This window comes from Schistocerca piceifrons, chromosome 2, assembly GCF_021461385.2.
Source record: "Schistocerca piceifrons isolate TAMUIC-IGC-003096 chromosome 2, iqSchPice1.1, whole genome shotgun sequence".
NCBI lineage: Eukaryota > Metazoa > Arthropoda > Insecta > Orthoptera > Acrididae > Schistocerca > Schistocerca piceifrons.
Genome location: NC_060139.1, coordinates 924405333 through 924425854, shown reverse-complemented (window position 1 = coordinate 924425854; position 20522 = coordinate 924405333). Strand labels below are relative to the sequence as shown.

Below are 20522 nucleotides of genomic sequence, written 5' to 3'. Positions count from 1 at the left end.
CGGACAGAGGTTCAGGGCACTCTCTTGTCGTAGGGGTGGGAAACTGCCCATAAGGCAGAAGAATCAGTAGTGATCAACGGCATGAAGATGCAGAAGGCAACGTAAGCCATTACATTTAAGACACGTAACGTGTAACCACAGGATATGTGGCCTGCAATGGGAAAAGTGTCATGATGATCTCTCCACTGGCAAAACATTCCGGAATAGTTCCCATTCCGATCTGGAGAAGTGACTGCTAATGGGAAGGTGACCATGAGAAAAGGTTGAATAACAAACGAAAGGATAACATTCTATGGGTTGAGGCGTGAAATTCCAGAAACTTGAACATGGTATGGAAGCTGGAAGAACTGGGAAGTGAAATGCAAAAGTTCAGTCTAGATATAATAGGGGTCAGTGAAGTGAAATAGAAATAAGAAGAGGATATCTGCTCAGACGAGTATAGGGTAATAACAACAGCAACAGAAAATGTTGTAACAGTAGAAGAATTCTTTATGAATAGGAAGGTAGGACAGAGAGTGCGTTACTGTGAACAGGTTAGTGATAGGGTTGTTCATATCAGAATCGACAGCAAACCAACACCGACAACGACAGTTCACATATACGTACGTGCCGACGTCGCAAGCTGAAGATGAAGAGAGAAAGAAAGCATATGAGGGTATTCAAAGGAAATACAGTATGTAAAGGGAGATGAAAATCTAATGATTATGGGGGACGAATGCTGCTGTAGGAGAAGAAGTAGAATAAATATTTACAGGGGAATATGGGCTTGGGACAAGGAACGAGAGAGGAGAATGTCTAATTGAGTTCTGCAGTAAATTTCAGCTAGTAATAGCGGATACTCTGTTCAAGAATCACAAGAGAAAGAGGTATACTTGGAAAAGGACGGGTGGTACGGGAAGATTTCAGTTAGATTACATCATTGTTAGACAATGATTCCAAAATCAGATTCTGGATTGTAAGACATACCTGGAGCAGATATAGACTCAGATCACAATGTAGTAGTGATGAAGAGTAGGCTCATGTTTAAGAGATTAGTTAGGAAGGATCAATACGCAAGGAATTGTGATATAGAATTACTAAGGAAGGACGAGATATGCTTGAAGTTTTCTAGGACTTTAGAAATAGCTCAGTAGGCTGTATAGTTGAAGAGAATGGACATCTCTAAAAGGGCAATTGCAGAAGATGGAAAGAAAAAACATAGGAACTAAGATGGTAACTGCAAAGAAAACATGGGTAATAGATGAAGTACTGCAGTTAATCGATGAAAGAAGGAATTGCAAAAATGTTCAGGGAAATTCAGAAATACAGAAATACGAGTCACTTAGGAATGAAATAAACAGGAAGTGTAGGGAAGCTAAGATGTGAAAAATGTTAAGAAATCGAAAAGAAATGATTGTCGGACGTACAGGCTCAGCATATAGGAAAGTTGAAACAACCATCGGTGAAATTAAAAGCAATGGTGATAACATTAAGACAGCAACGCCAATTCCAGTGCCAAGTGCAGAGGAGAGAGGGGATAGGTGGAGAGAGTACTTCGAAGGCCTCTCAGAGGGGGAATGAGTTGTCTGATGTGATAGAAGAAGAAACAGGGCTCGATTTAGAAGAGACAGCGAATCCAGTATTAGAATATCAAAGATTGGAGAACGCAAGATCAAATAAGGGAGAACAGATAGATAAAATTCGATTAGAATTTCTAAAATCACTGGGCGAAGTGCAAAGAAAACGACTATTCACATTGGTGTGAAAAAATGCATCTGATTTTCGGAAAAATATCGTCCACACAATTCCGAAGATTGCAAGAGCTGACAGGAGCGATAATTATCGCTAAATCAGCTTAACAGCTCATGCGTCCAAGTTATTGACAAAAATAATATATGAAAGAATGGAAACGAAAATTGAGGATGAGTCAGAGGGCGATCAGTTTGAGTTTAGGAAAGGTAAAGGAACCGGGGAGGCAGTTCTAAGATTGTGGTTGATATTGGAAGCAAGACTAAAGACGTAGTAGCCCTTAATTTAAGGAATAAATGTCTGAGAGTGTACGTTTGGAGCACAGCATTCTATGGTAGTGAAAAATGGAGTGTGGGAAAACCAAAACAGAAGAGATTCGAAGCTTTTCAGATATGCTACTACAGACAAACGTTTAAAATTAGGTGGAGTGATAAGGTAAGGAATGAGGAAGTTCTGGACAGAATTGGAGAGGAAAGGAGTATGTGGAAAACATTGACAAGGGGAAGCGACAGTATGATAGAACATCTGTTAAGAGTTCAGGGAATAACTTCCATGGTACTACTTGCGGACGTATGTTGCAAGTGCTTCTGTGTGATGAAGAGGTTGGCAAAGGCGGTCCACATCAAACCTGTCAGAAGACTGGTGACTCAGAAAATTAAAGTGGTGGTCACTGATAAATTTGTTCACAATAGGGTTTGTGATTTGACATTTAAATATACCCTACCACTGGAAGTCATCCACGTTAAACAGTCTATTACAACTGCCTTAGTGCTGTCCAGAATCACACCGATGTTTCCCTATAGTATTCGTCCATGACATAGTCGTGGATTTACATTAAGGAGTGACTCATCTCCATTTTATTAAAACTTCCGGCGAAATCTTACGTTATGTCGTAAACCAAAAGGTAATAGTATTCAACACGTAGCTGCTGCAATATTCCAGACAGCCCTCCCATTCGAACAGCCATTTTTATGGCAGCTAATTCCAATTTATATAATATAGCTACAAGATTTTTATAGTTCTTCGAAAGGTTTTACAGTGTTTTCCTACAGGTTTTGTCCAATATTCCTCTTGCGTTTGTACTGTCATTCTCGAGCAGGAGCAATGGTGGCTTCCCCTTGAACCGTCTTGGAACGACGAAAGTGGAGAATTTACTACGTAGATAATAGTTAAATTAGACACACGCCCCTTTCTTTAACATGTTTAATATGGTATCTAAAAAAAAAAAAAACTAAACTCCACCCGAATAGGCCATGGACTCCCAACGGTACCGACCGACCGCTGTGTCCACCTCAGCCCACTGGATACGGATAGGGAGGTTCAGATGGTCAGCACACCGTTCTCCCGGCCGTATGTTAGTTTACGATACCGGAGCCGCTGCTTCTCAATAAAGTAGCTCCTCAGTTTGCTCCACAAGGGCTGATCGCACCCCACTTGCCAACAGTGCTCGGCAGACCGGATGGTCAGCCCAGCCCGACAGCGCTTAACTTCGTTGATATGACGTGAACCGGTGCTACCACTGCCTGAAGGCCGTTGGCTCTGAAGGGAGTAAGGACATTTAAATTCTTCTTGCTAACGAGCATACCATTTCGGTGTAGTTTTTCTTTCCAGTGTCAGAAACATGACTGTCGAGGTTCACGATTAATAACCATAGGCCGAAACGTTCGTCCGTTGGTCTAGTCCTCTTCCCCAATAGCTGAGGCATGTTGAGTGCTTTGAGGAATCCATGTTGACACTTCGACTACCACAGAAGAATGATTGGTTATGGCTGTCAAGGCTCCTCTTACACTCGTTATAATCAAAAATGACGTATTTTTGGTCACGTAATCTGTCGGTCATTCATTCTTAGTTTGGTTGTACTTGGCAATCCAATTGTAAACGGCTAGTGAAATTGCTCTATTTTGTGGAAAGGTGTCCGTAGAGGGGAGGGAGACTACCTCTAGCGAATGGACAGAACAGTGTAATGCTGCATCCGAGCGTGATGGTTTGGCTGTGCAGCGCGGGCTAGGATGATACTCATGTATTTACAGCAGAGTAACGTCAACAAAACGCCTGAAATAGGGATCTATGTGTACGCGTGTGTGTGTGTGTGTGTGTGTGTACATGTGTGTGTGTGTGTGTGTGTGTGTGTGTGTGTTTCATTCTTGGTTTTGGCCATTAGTATTGCCACTTGGATGAATAAATGGATACCCTACTTGGATAGAGACTCTGTATTACTGTTGGATGGTACAGAAAGAAATAGCAAACTACAACTGGTTGTGTAAGCAATATGAGCATATTTATTATTGCATATTAACATATGAACTGGATAAATATTGAAAAATGACGTGCTTTATCTAAAGCAGCCCCACCTCTTTACTCGTCAATCAAACCCCAAACCGCATGGGTATCGTGGTAATAAAATATGTCACAGATAGAGTCTTACAAACTACAGACCATATCATCATTAAATCGACATTACTGAGGTGGCTCTGCCTCCCTGGAGTGACAAGGATGGCTTGCCTCTCTACTTGTTTTACACCTATGTTGCTCTACGATTTGTTATAACGTATTGTACCTGTAAGCCGGAATGAGGAGTTTCCTTGCTGTCTACCATTAACAGAACGTAGATTCGAACCTAACGCCTGATGCATGACACCTCACACCTGATTCCTGATGCATCACGACCAATGCCTAACGCCAGACAGCCCTACAAGAAACTGACACACGTATACACACGATAGTACAGTTCAGCTATGAGTTTACAATTGGACTGCACGTACAAGCAAATTTAGAATGAATGAGTGGAAAATAATGTGATAAGAAGTACACCCTCTTTGATCTTTAGAGTGTAAAACGAGGATTGTGTGGTAGTGGAAAGTCTTCTTCTAATGTTCTACACATCCCTCACCAATTAGTGAGGGGAAGAGACCAACTGATGAACGTTTTGGTTTGTGGTTATTACTGGAAAACATGGACAATCTTATTACTGATATCGGCAGTGTAAAATCACATTCATGAATAAATATTTTTTTGTGTACACGACAATTATTTATTTGGTCGCTTACTATTTTCCACCTTCTCATTCACAGAAATCAGGTAAGTATTGAACACATGTCACACCATGTGTCCTTCTCTTGAAGAATTGGAGAAATAATTCTGGAGGCTTCGTCAGTACGACGATCAAAGCACAAGTGGTCGATGGGCACCTGCATCCACTGTTCCTTCGGAGCCTCTGTATATATGGTAAAATCCCATTCGTCCAATGAGTAAATTAATGTGTACGCAGGGTCCAGCGTCCGGTAAATGAACTCGCTTCCTGGCATTCATGTCTCCATTAAGAACGGCACAGCTGTTGCTGTCAAGTGGGATATCTGCCTGCTGTCTTGTTACACCAGCAGGTCGCAGCAGCCATGGTGCCTAGCCATCGGTTCTTTGTTTCTCAACCTTTTTTGATACCGAGAAAAGTCTTTTGGACCTGACCTGTCTCTCAGGTTGCATCAGCAGGTCGCAGCGTGCATGGCATTGCTGTGTTCAGTCATCAGTTCTCCAGTTCCTCTACAGCCGCACGTGGTGCAGCAGTTGGCATTGTGATTACAGTTCACGGTAGCTGCAGATCGATAATGGTCATTAAACCATAAGGGAATTTATGTGCGTGTAGGAGGTGATATGTGCAGAATGGAAGTACGCCCAAATTCCTTTCCAGAACCAACGCCTCAATACAGTTCTGCTGAAATAATGCAGGTAACATTGTTGCTTAAATACAGGACATAGGACGCTAAATTAGCAACATACGACGAGTTGCCTCTTGTTGCTAAATAGCAGCTGGATGAGGTAAGTGAAGAGGAACAAATTTACACTGGTTGTGGCGATGAAATTGTGTGTTTTCATAGTGGCGGTGTTTGGAATCATTTGCATGAAAAGAATCCTCCTTGGACAACAGACACTGTGTGGTTCTCCAAATGTATGTTTCTAATTCGTGTAAAGGACACTGACTCCGTGGCTGCTAACTGTCGAACGAAAAATGAGACAACTACTGCAAACGAAGTGTTAAGTATTAAACTTCAAGGAGATATCCTGAACAAAGCAAGGATATTCGTCTGTGTAATATCTTCTTCCAGAACGAGGTGGGCGCGTTGTTCCACTCACGTGAACACATGACAACCTGTGTTAAATGTGCATTCTCCATTTTCTCATGCGTTGCATGTTACGTGCCTATACTATCTATAGTTATTCATTTAGTATTCAATTCATTCAACGTAAACAAGACAGCACAAGCAGAAAGTGTTTTTTTCACCAAATTAATATGTAACTGTTGTGAAGCACAATAAACGTCTTTCTTTGTTTTCTTTTTTTTTTTGTAAAGAAGTTGACGTATGCTATCATAACCATATCCACGAATTAAATGACGTATTTACATACGTCTATTAAAAAGTGCTACACAGAGTGCCTCGATTATATGCAACAACGCTAAGACAATGAGAAATTTTCGTGGCGCTTTTGTTTGTATTACGATATCCATGCACATTAAAGAAAATTTAGGTGCGCGATATTTAATTTGTGCTTGCAAAGTGTGAGACGTCTCGCAGTAAATTATGGTCCACAGCTGTTTCTTGAGATATCAACTCTGATGTTGTCCTTGGAGATGTCACATATGCCAGTGCTACGTTCTATCATTGTGTGTGTACAAGCTGTACATGTTCTTCTATTCTCTAAGAAATATCTTTAGTAATAAAAAACACCTTATTCTTTCCTTCCTTTTTTAGTAAGACAGTTGTGTTATGCACGTGTTTGTGGTGTTGTAGTTGGCTACTGGTTCCTATTTTCGCAAGACATGTTTTGCAGAATGCAACTGCACGGATAGAATACTTACAGTAAGTATTCAACAAAGTGAACAACACTGCTGATGTAGTTTTTAACAAAGCTTTTATAGATCCTTATAACTGCAAATTGCAGTTATTTACATATAATTTAGCAGGCCAGGGCTAATTGTAATAACAGCAATAACGGCCAGTGGAAAGCATGGTTTATATTTTTTTTCTATTGAATAGCACGATGCATTATCGGTGCCCCCTATTAAATCTATGCCTGAAAACTGTTTACAAATGATGAAATATATACGTTGAGGCTGTGTTGTGAGTAGTCAGATTAAGTCTGACTATTTGAATGCTTAGCTAACACAAATTTTTCTACAGTTATAAACCTAGTCAGGGTAAATTTACGATGCTGAATTTTTAGACCTAAGCCTGGTCAGGATAGTTTTACGGCATCGGATTTAAGGCCCAATTTGTAAGAATGTCAATTGGTGAACTCTACCACTGGCCCATATACTTCAGAAATTTGGCCACTAATTTAAGGACTGTCTGTACCTTTGGAAATTAACCTATGCGTTCTTCTACCCTACAGACCTTTTCTTTTAGCAATATTGTGACAGCGTTTCTTATGTATTAACCTCAGATAGTAATATTAACATTGTGCTTCTTGCACTTTCCCAGAAATATTTCGTTAGACTGTATGTTGTGGGTAGTTACACTCAGTCTGCCTGCTTAGCTGCTTACAGACACTTCAGAATGTATGCCAAACCTTAAATGCAAAAATAATTAATTTGCAATCAGTTGGAGGTTCAGATTGCTATTTAAGCCATCTGTTGTGTAGTACAATGATCGAACAATGGGCTTGATTTTACAGTGCAGCCGTCTGCGAGTGATACGAGCAAGTAGGATGCCAAAGTGGACTTGCTTATATTTACATTTTCAGAGTTTGTGGGAAAGTGTTTATGATAAAAAACGGCTATTCAGTGAATAATAATTCCAATTTTGTTACTTATACTTTATGGCAAATGTTGGTCTTTAATCGTTTATAGAGAAATATGCAATTTATCCGTTTCCATATTCAACGGCGGCTAATATAGTCCTTCAAATCAAAGTTACCTCTCTGAGGACTGGTGAATCAGTCCGTAAAAGAAATTTTGGAAGGAAGTCACGCAAAAATAGCTGCAGAGTGGAAGCACGAGGTGCGCGGTAGCAAGGGGCTGTGGCTAGGGTGGGGTGTTCTTAATGCAAAATTTGCAGAGCTGTTGAGGGGTGGGTGGATGTTTTGTTGTCTGCGACATATGGCATGCGTGCGAACTGCAGTCGCATGACATAAATCCTCAAATGAGTGGAGATAAGGAAATGCTGATGATGACATCAGCAAAATAAGACATACACAATTGCATGAGATTTTCCTGAATGATCTCTACGTTGGAATCATAGGTATCTCTTCTCTCCTTGCCCTACTACTCCAAGAAAAGACCAATTTAGTGTTGTAAGATTTTTGCACTTTGATTTAAGAACCCAAATAGAAATTAATTTGAAATGAAGAAATGGTTTCTTAGGATTTCGTTAGGTAAGGGGCTATGATTGTGAGAGTTTTAAAAAGTAAATAATAAAGTTTGTTAGAGAAGATGAAAATACAGCTGGATAGATGCAGTGGTCAAAGATACGACCATGCTGTATCTGTAAGAGGCAAGCACAAAGGTTTGCAGTCAACAAATAAACCATGGATCCAAAATATGAAATTATACATAGATTATTACATGAAAAAATTTGTTACTAATAGATTCCATAGTGAATATATTGGAACTGCAACAGTTTTACACAAAAACCATGCATTTAAGCGTTCATCAGTGATGCTGTGGTTCAGTGGCAACAAATAAAAGAAAATATTGAACTGAAAGACGTGTTAGACACTAAAGAAACTGTGCCAAACTAGGTGGTCTTCCAGATTTGATTCATTGTCGGCAAGCAGAATTTCATACAAATTTTGCAGTGCCTATCCCGTGTAATTTTGAACAGTAAAGGAAACAGAGAGAGATGAAGCTTGTAATTTCATAATATATGAAAACTTCTGATTTTTTCAAGCCTCTTGTATTCCTCATTAATATTTTGAAAAGTACTGACTTATTTTCTATTCAACTCCATTCTACCACTGTTGATGTTTCAGGACACAGATTCCTATGCTAGAGCTGTTCCTCAACACACATTCTGCAACCCTCTGAAGTTGGTCGCATTATTCCTGGGACACTGTGCTTCTGCTTGTGTGTGTGTGTGTGTGTGTGTGGTACACGGGTATATGAAGCTCTGGTCCTTCGTGTCCATTTCACGTTATTGCCAGATCAACTATCCCATAAGACGCACGTACAAATTTTCTCTATGTTTCAGGGGGAGATAAATCAAATCGTTACCTTCAATTTAACAGAACGTAATGGAAAACTGACCGTGAAAGTTTAACTGGTAAAAAGTAGCAAAATGAGGCTTTATGTAGTTTTACTTACGTAACACAACTACTGGATACGGGTTTCTGAAGACTTTTGACTGAGTAATATATGTATAAGTTGTTCCACTAACTAGGACAACACGCCATTCTATGGATACATTACACAGTTACTGGGAAGCATCTGTCTCATAACACTGACGTACGATTAGACAAATAGTAGACTCGTTAATATGGCTGAGTGAGACTAGGCTTCAACTGTAGAGTTCATATGACAAACATACGTGACTCTTAGGACGGTCAAAGAAGTTTTCACGCGATATGCGAATCAAATTCATCCAAGGAATTCTCTAGACTGACACCATCACCCACATGAAGACATTTAGTGAAGTCAACAGCATACATTCGATGGCGTCTAACGTAAAACGTTTAAGGAACTCTAAATGAATTGCATCACAGAAATTGTACTTGATTTACGAGTTTCATATTATTTGAACAGTGAAAATTATTAAAAATTTTACGCTATATCTTCTAGACTGTACACGTCATGTAACTTAGCTGTAAAACCCATACTGCTCATTGTATGAGGACTATTAAGAAAGAAAGGAACAATTGGTCGTAAAATGGAAACCGCAGTGAGAATCCGATGAAACTTGGCTCAGATGTGTTGCGCAGTTTATCTTGTCCGCCCGTAGATAGCGTCACGTTGCTCCTTTCAGTTCTGAGCGTGCACAGAGGGTGCAAAATGCCTAGAAAATAGTGTCTCTCGCATTATGTGAGTGCCTGTCTGGAGCTTTCGCCTGATTTAATGCAATTCCACATAAAGTAACTGCCACGCATTTCCCTCTTCATGACAACTCTCGGTCGCACATTTCAGGGGTGGCGAAGACGCTCCTGCAGCGTTTTCTATGGGAGGTGTTTGATCACCCACCATATAGCTTGGTCTTTGCTCCCTCTGTTTATCATCTATGCGCAAATGAACCGCCGGTTATGAAGACAAGATTTTAGCACAGACAACGAGCTGCAGTCCAGCATGGAAAAATACGAAAATCTTAGGAGGCGGCCTTCCTTGAAGAGGGTATTGTAGAGTTGTTACAACATTACGACAGATTAGTAACTCAGAGCTGTGCTATGTAGAAAAGTAGCTGGAATATGTAGCTAACTGTTACAAATGTAACACTTTTTGTTTTCACAGTTGTTTCCGTTTAGTGATCGATTGTTCCTCACTTGCCAAATAACCTTTTTATATGTAATATACTTGAACTAGTGTAATAAGTTCAAGAATCACACAAATATCCGTAGATAAATAGTTAATATGAAGGGGCAAAAAAAAAAAAAAAATTGGAAAATCTAACACAATCTTCTGTTTTCTCACGTTTCATCTTTGTTTTAGGAAATATCACCAGGACTTGTGAAAACAGAATTATTCCATGCTTTAAAAAAGAATACGCTTGAAGTACTCGAAAATATGCGTATGCCTATCATGGAATCTGAGGACATAGCGGATGCAGTTATCTATATGTTATCGCAACCTCCACGTGTTCAAGTACGTACTCATAATGGTCATTTAACTAGACAATTCTTCTTCCTAGAAAAATTACCGACGTGTATTCTATGACAGGTAATTCTGTATCTTGCACAGTCTACATTAAAACGATAGGTATTAAAAGTCTAAATTTTTTCACTATTATTAATGTTAATAAATAAAACATTGATGGTTACAAACGTACACAGTCCATCTTAGAGAACCATTAAATCTATATTAAGGACTAATAACAATAATAATAGTGATAACTGAATTACAACTTTGAGGTACGATAGTAAGATTTACAATATTGGCAGTTTAGCAGTGGACATGTAGAATTTATGCGACACAGACGAAGCTGAGGTTATCGGAAACAAGTGATTGGATAAGAAATAAAACTAGCAAATTTAGTTCAGTTAATTCAAAAGAAACAACGGAGGTTATAGCAAGTATGAGAACAGAAAGATATGAGAATTCTCTTCCGTGTAACTGTGAAAAAAATAATTTAGGCATTATTTTGACAACATTACCACGATCAATATATATCGCTGTTCGAGCACAAAAGGCGAATATGCTCTTCTTTAAGAGACTTTAACAGAAAAGTGAGGAACCAACTACCTCTAAAATTTTGACACCTTGTGAACTATTCGTACTCTTTTAATACTGAACATTCTATTTCCCTTTTTCTCAATCTCTCATTGTACCGAGGTGATTATACCCTTTATCCCATTCTCACTGTTACTCTCTGTATATGTATATCTCTTTCCCAATATCTACTTCGTATCTCACTGGACTTTCTCCTGTCTGTCTCTCCCACTGTCATTGTCCTCATGCCTTTCTCTTGCTCTTCCTTATTTCTGTCTCCTTCTGTCACTTTTACTGTCTCTCTTTGCCCCACATCCATTGACTTCTTCCCACTCTTTTTCTCTCTCACGTCAATATCTCTTTCTTTCTAACTTAGAATATGCTATCCTTTTCTTCAGCCATAATTTTCTCCTCTCCACACTTGTCCTTTGGGATGGTTGCCTTGGGGCTTTGACGCCTAGGCTAGGAAGCTTTAGCACGTGCGTGGGTCGGGGGAAGCAGCCAAACTTTTTCATTCATAGGCTGGGGGGGGGGGGGGGGGGTAGGGGCGGAGAGAAGGAGAGTGGCTTCCAGACCCCAAGCTCATGTACAGTTCCACTCATTTCTCTCTTTCCTTGGCACTGTCTCTTGTCTCTTTGGTTCCAACTGTTATTACCTTCATCCATCACTTTCTCTTTCACTGCCACTTCTCCCCTCTCTCCCTCTCTCTTCCAATGTCTGTCTCCATCCCTCCCTCTCTCTCTCTCTCCCTCTCTCTCTCTCTCTCTCTCTCTCTCTCTCTCTCTCTCTCTCTCTCTCCTTCCCTCACTCCCTCTGTGTCTCTCTTCTACCGTCACTGTCTCTCAGCTACTCTATTACAGCACGAAAAGGCTATAGTATGTTCGCATACCAAAAATTTATAGTGAGGGATGTTGAATGGGTATTCAGGCAGCTGCTTACCCACTTTTCTCTGGATTTTTTACAGAGTAACGTAATCGTCTTTTATTGTGCTGTGACAGGAGCATTTCTAAGCTGGTTCCCTTCCTTCCCCTGTTACTGTAGGGTGTGGCGCTTATACAAAAAGAATTCTGGAGGTCAGTAAAGTTCAAAGCGTGCTGCTAGATTTGTTACCCGTAGCTTCGATCAGCACGCAATTGTTACGGAACTAAAACTGGAATCCCTGGAGGGAAGACGACACCCTTTTCGCCTTCTGCAGATGGATTCTACTGCCGCCAAACTACATTTTGCGTCAGGTCCACGAAGATAAAATGAGAGAAGTTAGGGGTCACAAAGAGGCTTATAGGCTGTCGTTGTTCCCGCGCTCTGTATGCGACTAGAACAGGAAAGGAAATGATTGGTAGCGATACTTCGTACCCCTCGCCATGCACGGTACGGGGGCTTCCGGAGTTCGGACGTGGATGCAGAAAGTGGTTGAAGGACGGCGGGTTCACGTGGGTCACAACCTTGTGGACCTCCACCCCTCCTCATAGAACGTGAAATCAGAGAGGCTTGCCCACACTGTGAAGCGGGCTAGGCGGTGATTTGTGGCAGATGTGACGACAGAGTACAGTGCTGGTGCACGCACAAATGTTGCAGAATGCAAAGCACGAGCCTCAAAAGCAGACGACTCCAACGTGGTCCCACGCCGACCGAATAATTACGATTGCTGTGGGTACTGGATAATCGAGACTGGACGGCGGATCAGTGAAAAAGTGTGACCTGGTCGAACGAATCGCATTTTTTGCGTTACCAGGTTATTGATTGTGACGAATTGTTCGCCATGGATTGAGGCCGGTTGGCTGAGTATTGTGCTATGACGGACATTTATCTAGGCTTACACAGGAACTGTGGAAGTAATCGAAGTCACCTTCACTGCTGTGAAGTACGTGAACATTATTATGTCACCGTGGACCTCCTACATCTCTTCTTGCAGCTCTGACACCTTCCAGTAGGATAACGGTCCGTGTCACAAGTTGGGAAGTTATCTGGCGGGCGTTACAATGAATTCACCTAACTGTCTTGATCACCAGTATCGTCTGGTGTGAACCAGATAGAACATATCTGGAATGCTACCGGGTGCCAGTTCCGTTCCCAGAAACCACAAGTTCGTGATTTGTGGTATCTTTTCGTTCTAGTCTGTCGCCACATACCTCAGGAAACCTACCAAGAACTTCACCATTCCATACCATGGCTGCTGTAGTTTGCTTCAAAGGTTGACCAATACGCAGTTAAGCAGCTGGTTCTGGTGCTATGTCTCTTCAGTGTAGGTATTTCTGTGTACGCTGTTGGGGTTTTACGGTAATTACATAAATCTTTGGGTTCCTCTCAGTCCATTCTTGATTATTCTCGTTCTCTCTTCCACAAGCCTTCAAGTCTTAGAAAGTGCTGCGTGAAGAGAACAGATGGAGATGCATTTCATTCTCAGTATTAAAAAAGAAAAGGGCTGCGTCATATAGGTGCACTACTAGCTGCAGATTTACTGCAGTCGTTATACTTCTTTGTTAGTAGGTATTAAAATAAAGTTCTTGAGATTTGGATTCTGTGCATTGAAGTGAGTCTGAGCAGGGCAGGGGTGTAGTTGAAAGCGTGCCGTACTTCTGTCACATCAGAACCACAGCACATATTCTCAGCAGCTGCCTGGCTGGAGGCCAGAAGGTGGGCGAGGATGGTAGTTCGCGAACCGCAGGAACACACAACGGTGCTCTATGGATGACTAGCCCCGAGTGTGCGCCAAATACTGGCCCAGCAAATAGACACAGGTACTTAGTCATACAGCAGCATTTTAAAGAGGGCAAGAAATGATAGCTTGAGATAGAGGTTCACTGGAAAAATAAAAGAGGAATTTAACAGTAGCATATACTGAGAGATAATATCAAAAGTACACTGCGTAAGAGGATGGCTGTATAACAAATCTTTTGATACACGTGCTGGTGATCTCTTGTTCTTATCTAAATAATCATGAAGGAATATGATAGTGTTCTTATTGTTGTTGTTGTGGTCTTCAGTCCTGAGGCTGGCTTGACGCAGCTCTCCATGCTACCGTGTCCTGTGCAACCTTCTTCATCTACAAGTAACTACTGCACCCTACATCCTTCTGAATCTGCTTAGTGTATTCATCTCTTGGTCTCGCTCTACTATTTTTACCCTCCACGCTGACCTCCAGTACTAAATTGGTGATCCCCTGATGCCTCAGAACATGTCCTAACAACCGATCCCTCCTTCTAGTCAAGTTGTGCCACAAATTCCTCTTCTCCCCAACTCTATTCAGCACCTCCTCATTAGTTACGTGATCTACCCATATAATCCTCAGCAACGTGATAATAACAATGTAACAATGTTAAATCGTATTCCCACTTGTGGACTGCCAGGTAATGGTTACTATTACTATTTCAGTTTAAGTTTAGTTGTAATATCTGTCCTATTCTGAAAGCTGTTTCTTCAAAGGCACACACTGTTCACAATCTATTGGGGTACATAAACAGGAACCACTTTCACGGCCAAACCATACATGTCTATCAGTCACTTCTTCGTAAGCATTATTACTTTCCTCCTTCTTCCATAGTCAGTTACATTGCTTGACATAATATGTGAAACATCCAGAATATACTGTCGGATTTCAACTTAATTTCGTAGATGTACACTTCATCGTTGGGTATGTGTATGCTCAGACTTGCAAATTCCTTTAAGCGGTAGAATGGGCATCGGAGTGCATTAGTGTCGGTCATGTCCAGTGTCATAACCAGTCCTCACAGGGTATACGAGAGGCATGAATTGTGTCAGGTGTTGACTGACGACTATGTAGGACCCGTAGATACCATGTCCTCGAGTAAAACAGCTTTACCTTCATTTGAGAAAAATACGTGAGTTCTTCATCTGCCCGCTAGGTCGAATCGTGCAATATCCAGATTTGCGACGTGGCCTTATTCTAGACTGCATGTGAATGTGTGGGCAAGCATACTTGTGTTCAAGATTCCGGTTCTCCACATCTGACCGCGAAGAGGGAGAATCACTCAATTGTGCACCAATGTGCATATTACCTCTTCATACCTGCGCCTCTCATCCGAGAAAATTTATTCAACAATCTGTCTAATACCGCACCATTGGTCAGAGACTACAAGCAGGTAGACTAAGGAATTACCGTCCCCTGCGTACCATGACGTCACCAGCACGACAGAGATACGTGCGTTTCGACTGGCGCCGTGACTAGAGAGCGCGGACTGTTGATGAATGGCGTTACACAGCGCTGCGCGGCAAAACGTATCTGTGCACGACCCCGGATGACCATCGTCAGCGAATATGGCGGCGACCTGGGGAGAGGTCCTGTTCTTTCAGAGATTCAGAGAGGAATAGTTCTTTTACATCTGACCTCTTGGTGTGACAAGCCATCAGATTTGAGTTCAGGTCAAATCACTGAGGATCCTATGACCGCAGAGCGATACTTAAGAGATGTCGCGCGCCTGGAAGGGTTTCCTCTCATGCAACAGGATCGTTATGCCATTTTTCAATGCGACACTGCACTTCCACACATGACACGTGTCCTTGAAGTGTCTGGATATACAGAGTTAGAGTCTTGTGGCCTGCAAGATCGCTAGATCTCTCCCGGACAGAACATGTGTTCGACCAGCTCAGTCGTAAACTCTGCCTCAATGCGAGTTTTTAAGGTATCGCGGACGCGTTACAACAGTTGTTGGCCTGCTTGCATCAGGGGAGGATACATTTTTATGACACACTTCCTATGCGAAACTGTGAACGCATCCATGTCAGGGGAAGTGAGGCTGTTATTAAGGTCGTAGGAAGCGTTATCCGATATGGGCGAGACTCATCATGTCTTCTGCAGGAAGGAGTGCTAGAGAATAAAACCGATGTTTTGGCCGAGGTTGCAGCAACCTTTCTCTGGGTATACTGCAGTAGTGGGGGAAACATCGGGTTTAGTCATCTAGTGACAGTTCACAACAATAAGTGCCTTTATACCTTGAAAATGTATACGTCAACTGACAACAGATACGGTCTTAAAGCAGATGTGTTCACAAAATTTAAAATGTATTTAGGTACCTGTGTTCGTACTATAACATATACAGGGTGTTACAAAAAGGTACGGCCAAATTATCAGGAAACATTCCTCACACACAAATAAAGAAAAGATGTTATGTGGACATGTGTCCGGAAACGCTTAATTTCCATGTTAGAGTTCATTTTAGTTTCGTCAGTATGTAATGTACTTCCTCGATTCACCGCCATGATTTCAAACGGGATACTCTACCTGTGCTGCTAGAACATGTGACTTTACAACGACACAACATGTGTTTCATGCACGATGGAGCTCCTGCACATTTCAGTCGAAGTGTTCGTACGCTTCTCAACAACAGATTCGGTGACCGATGGATTGGAAGAGGCGGACAAATTCCATGGCCTCCACGCTCCCCTGACCTCATCCCCCTTGACTTTCATTTATGGGGGCATTTTAAAGCTCTTGTCTACGCAATCCCGGTACCAAATGTAGAGACTCATCGTGCTCGTATTGTGGACGGCTGTGATACAATACGCCATTCTCCGGGGCTGCATCAGGGATTTCCATGCGACGGAGGGTGGATGCATGTATCCTCGCTAACGGAGAACATTTTGAACATTTCCTGTAACAAAGTGTTTGAAGTCACGGTGGTACGTTCTGTTGCTGTGTGTTTCCATTCCATGAGTAATGTGATTTGAAGAGAAGTAATAAAATGAGCTCTAACATGGAAAGTAAGCGCTTCCGGACACATGTCCACATAACATATTTTCTTTCTTTGTGTATGAGGAATGTTTCCTGAAAGTTTGGCCGTACCTTTTTGTAACCCTGTACTTACTACCAACACAGCATTTTAAATGATTGTTTGTTGATTGTTTACTGTCTGTGACATGTATTTTATAGTTACAGTATTTACTATATCTACGTATTTATTAGCTTGCTGATGTATACTCCACAAATATAAACAAAACTAAAATTTATCAATGACAATAAACATTCCAATACTGTCAAACAGATTTTTCATGCAGTGTACAGTTGTATCAACCAGCGCAATGAATGCATTTTATTACTGTCACACATTAAAGAAATTACTACATACTGTACTGCTGCAACGATATTAACTTATTGACATGCGGTATGATATAACATAACCTGCCATGCTATAACAGACCAGGTCATTACCTAATTAGAAGTAATCTTATACTAAGATTTTAACTTTCCACACACACAATATACAAAACACATAACTGTCAGACAACAGGGTAGAATGATCAAATACAGAACCAGGCGCTTAAGTTGAGGAAACAGGAGGCTACTGATGGCGGACTCACAGTATCCGAAATACATTGCGAGTTAGTAAAATACCTGTAGTGAGATTAGACAGTATTTATTTGCAAATGGGCGCAATGGCTTTAATGTACGCACTGCTGGTACACTTGGTGAGTATAACACACCAAAATGATTTTAATAAAATGTCGATTTACATCTTTATTTTGACGCCCTTAGATATCTCAGTGATTTAGGTGTGTTTGTTCTCGTCTGCCTGCTTGTATAGTTGCGAATAATTAACCATTTTCTGTTGCAGGTCTGCGATATTATCCTTCGTCCAACCGGAGATTTGTTGATCTGATGAAAGATTAAAGTGCTTCATAAAGTTTGCGAAGGAAACTACGATTCTCGTAAAGTAGGTGTACTTGCATATGCGACGCTAAACGTAATAGAAAATCCAAATACAAGTGCAAACAACCATTGTTTTTAAACGTTAATCTTCCATCAGTAGGTATGGTCAAATTGGAAAAAGCTCAGCTAGCCTAAGAGCGGAAAACTGCATCTGTTGTATTACCATTACCACTGTAAAAGAATAAACAATGAGAAATAAATTTGGCAAACAACGTATCACAGACAAACAGAATCAGTCTAATCGTGTGAAGCAATCTAGTGAATTTTCTGAGGTTCATGGGCTAAGTACTCAGATGTGTGTCAACAAACTTTATTAACACAAGTATTCTGTTATGGAGTGGATGGTCGTAAGGTTCCCGTGTCACAGTGAGAGATTAAAAATTAAGATGTGAGTGAATGACAACTTATGAAACAATTTCAGTTGTATTCAATACCAGACAAAGAAATATATACACGGGGTGGAAATGGTCTACGTTCTAAGCCCATTCTGTTTTTCAAAAACGTGTTTTCAGTGTTCTTGTGATCTTAGTACTCTGTCGCATGACCGTAGACTAGTTACAAGTGTCACATCATGGAGAAAATCTTTGAAACATTCATTGCTAGAAGGTACATGGTCTTTGTGCGTAGCAGTACTTAAGTCAGTGGTTCCATCAGATAAAGCTCTCGAACCCGTTTCATACGATTCATATTAACACAACTCCATTCTCTGAATTTGAAGACGCTGTTGAAGCGTTGTTGTCATTGGAGGCAGTAAGATACCAAATAAAGTCTCATCGAGGTGACTCACACTCTCGTATATGAAGCTCTATTAAAAATTCTTACTCTGACACAGAAGGATGGAAAAGTGTCACTGATTTCAAACGAAGAATGGAAAAGTGTTACTGATTTCAAACGAAGAATGGAAAAGTGTCACTGATTTCAAACGAAGAAGGAAAATAACAGATCCATGCTATGCCATACTTTCTCTGAAACACCAGCCAAGTTTATCAGTTGCACAATAAAAATACCTGCTGACTATGTTGCCATTTATTCCTCAAAAACATAGGGAGTTTGGTTGTAAAAGTTCGCAGTGACTGAAGCAACAGAAGTCAGTACCGAGGGACTTTTTCACTAACTTAATTTTCTTATTCCCCTGTAAAAAGAGGAAGAGAGAGAAATGGCTTTTGTTGACTACAAATCGCCTAGTTACACTATTATTGTTTCATTTCGGTAGTGGTAGTGTCACAAATAAAACGGGTAGTATCTTTCTCAAATAATTTACGGGTTTGCTGCCGGGTGACGTCGTCGATCACCGCCGATATTTCGGCAGGAGCACACACTCCCATTCTCAAGGCAAAAATGCAAGAAGGAAGAAATGTGCAGGAAAATTTAATACCTCGGTTCACAGAGGAGAAACCAGGAAGATACCACACACAGAACAAGTGTTAACACAAACAAAGATAACCAACATCAGAAATATCGATAGTGACTATTAATCAACAGGTGAGGTAGCACTAATACTGTCCCTCTGTTTTTTGTTGAGAGACAGAGCCGGATTCCAAGCAGCATTTAAACAAAACCCACCATCTCTGTTAATAAGGTTGCTTGATAGTTTTATTTCAACAGCTTCCTTAATAACATTATCCCAATAGCTGCACGTGCAAGCCAGAATCTCCTTGTTGTTGTATTCCATAAGATGACCGGTGTCAAGGCAATGTTCTGCAATAGCGGATTTGCTCGGCTGTTGTAAGCGTGTGTGACGCTTATGTTCAATACACCGGTCTTCCACAGACCTGATTGTCTGACCGATATATGACCTGCCACAACTGCAAGGAATACGATAGACCCCCGCCTTACGCAAGCCAAGATCATCTTTTACGGACGCCAACAGGGCCTTAATCTTAGAAGGTGGTCGAGAAACACATTTCACATCATATTTCTGCAAAATACGGCCAATCCTGTTGGAAATGCTTCCTGCGTAAGGCAAAAAGGTCGTAGACTTAGGTGCCACTTCGTTGCTATCGTCGCTCACCCGTTGCACAGAAGGCTGATAGCGCAAAGCACGTTTGATCTGCCTCTCACTATAACCATTCTGACGAAAGGTGACTTCGAGATGTGATAGCTCAGCTGCCAAACTCTCAGGGTCTGAGATAACGTGGGCCCCGTGCACCAAGGCACGAAGTTCTCCTTCACGCGGAGCTGGATGGTGACAGCTATCAGCTCGCGGATACAATTCAGGCTGAGTAGGCTTACTATAAACAGAGTGTCTCAACCTAACATCAGTCTTCCTTTTGACCAACACATCAAGGAAGTGAAGGCATCCATTCTCTTCCACCTCCCTAGTAAAATAAATATTCGGGTGGATTGAATTCAGGTGTTCCAAAAACTGGTTTAAATTCTCACTACCATGAGGCCAAACAACAAAAGTATCGTCAAAATATCTGAAAAAAACACGCAGGTTTCAAGGTTGCTGACTCCAATGCTCGTTCCTCAAAGTCCTCCATAACAAATTGGCCACAATAGGTGACAACGGGCTTCCCATTGCAACTCCACCAGTCTGTTCATAGTGCTGACCATTGAATAAAAAGTAAGTGGAAGTCGGCACATGTCGAAACAGATTTGTTAACTCGCCACCAAACTTAACCTCAATTAGTTGCAACGAATCAGAGAGAGGAACGTGAGTGAAAAGAGAAACCACATCAAAACTGACTAAAATATCAGAGTCATTTAAAAGCAATCCCTCCACTATCGAGGGTAATGTCTTCGCTTCTTTTTGTCCCACTCCACAAACAGGTCAGTGCCGTTCTA

At 41.2% G+C, this 20522-nt stretch overlaps 1 protein-coding gene across 1 annotated transcript in view; it reads left to right on the top strand.

Moving 5' to 3' along the window:
- Window positions 1–17951, top strand: part of LOC124777396 (dehydrogenase/reductase SDR family member 11-like) — a 63880-nt gene extending 45929 nt beyond the window's left edge. The window contains exons 5-6 of the mRNA XM_047252788.1: window positions 10355–10507; window positions 17641–17951. Coding sequence (XP_047108744.1) covers window positions 10355–10507; window positions 17641–17685 — 198 coding nt within the window. The 3' untranslated portion in view covers window positions 17686–17951. The remainder of the gene's footprint in view (window positions 1–10354; window positions 10508–17640) is intronic.
- The last annotated feature ends 2571 nt before the right edge of the window (window positions 17952–20522 follow it).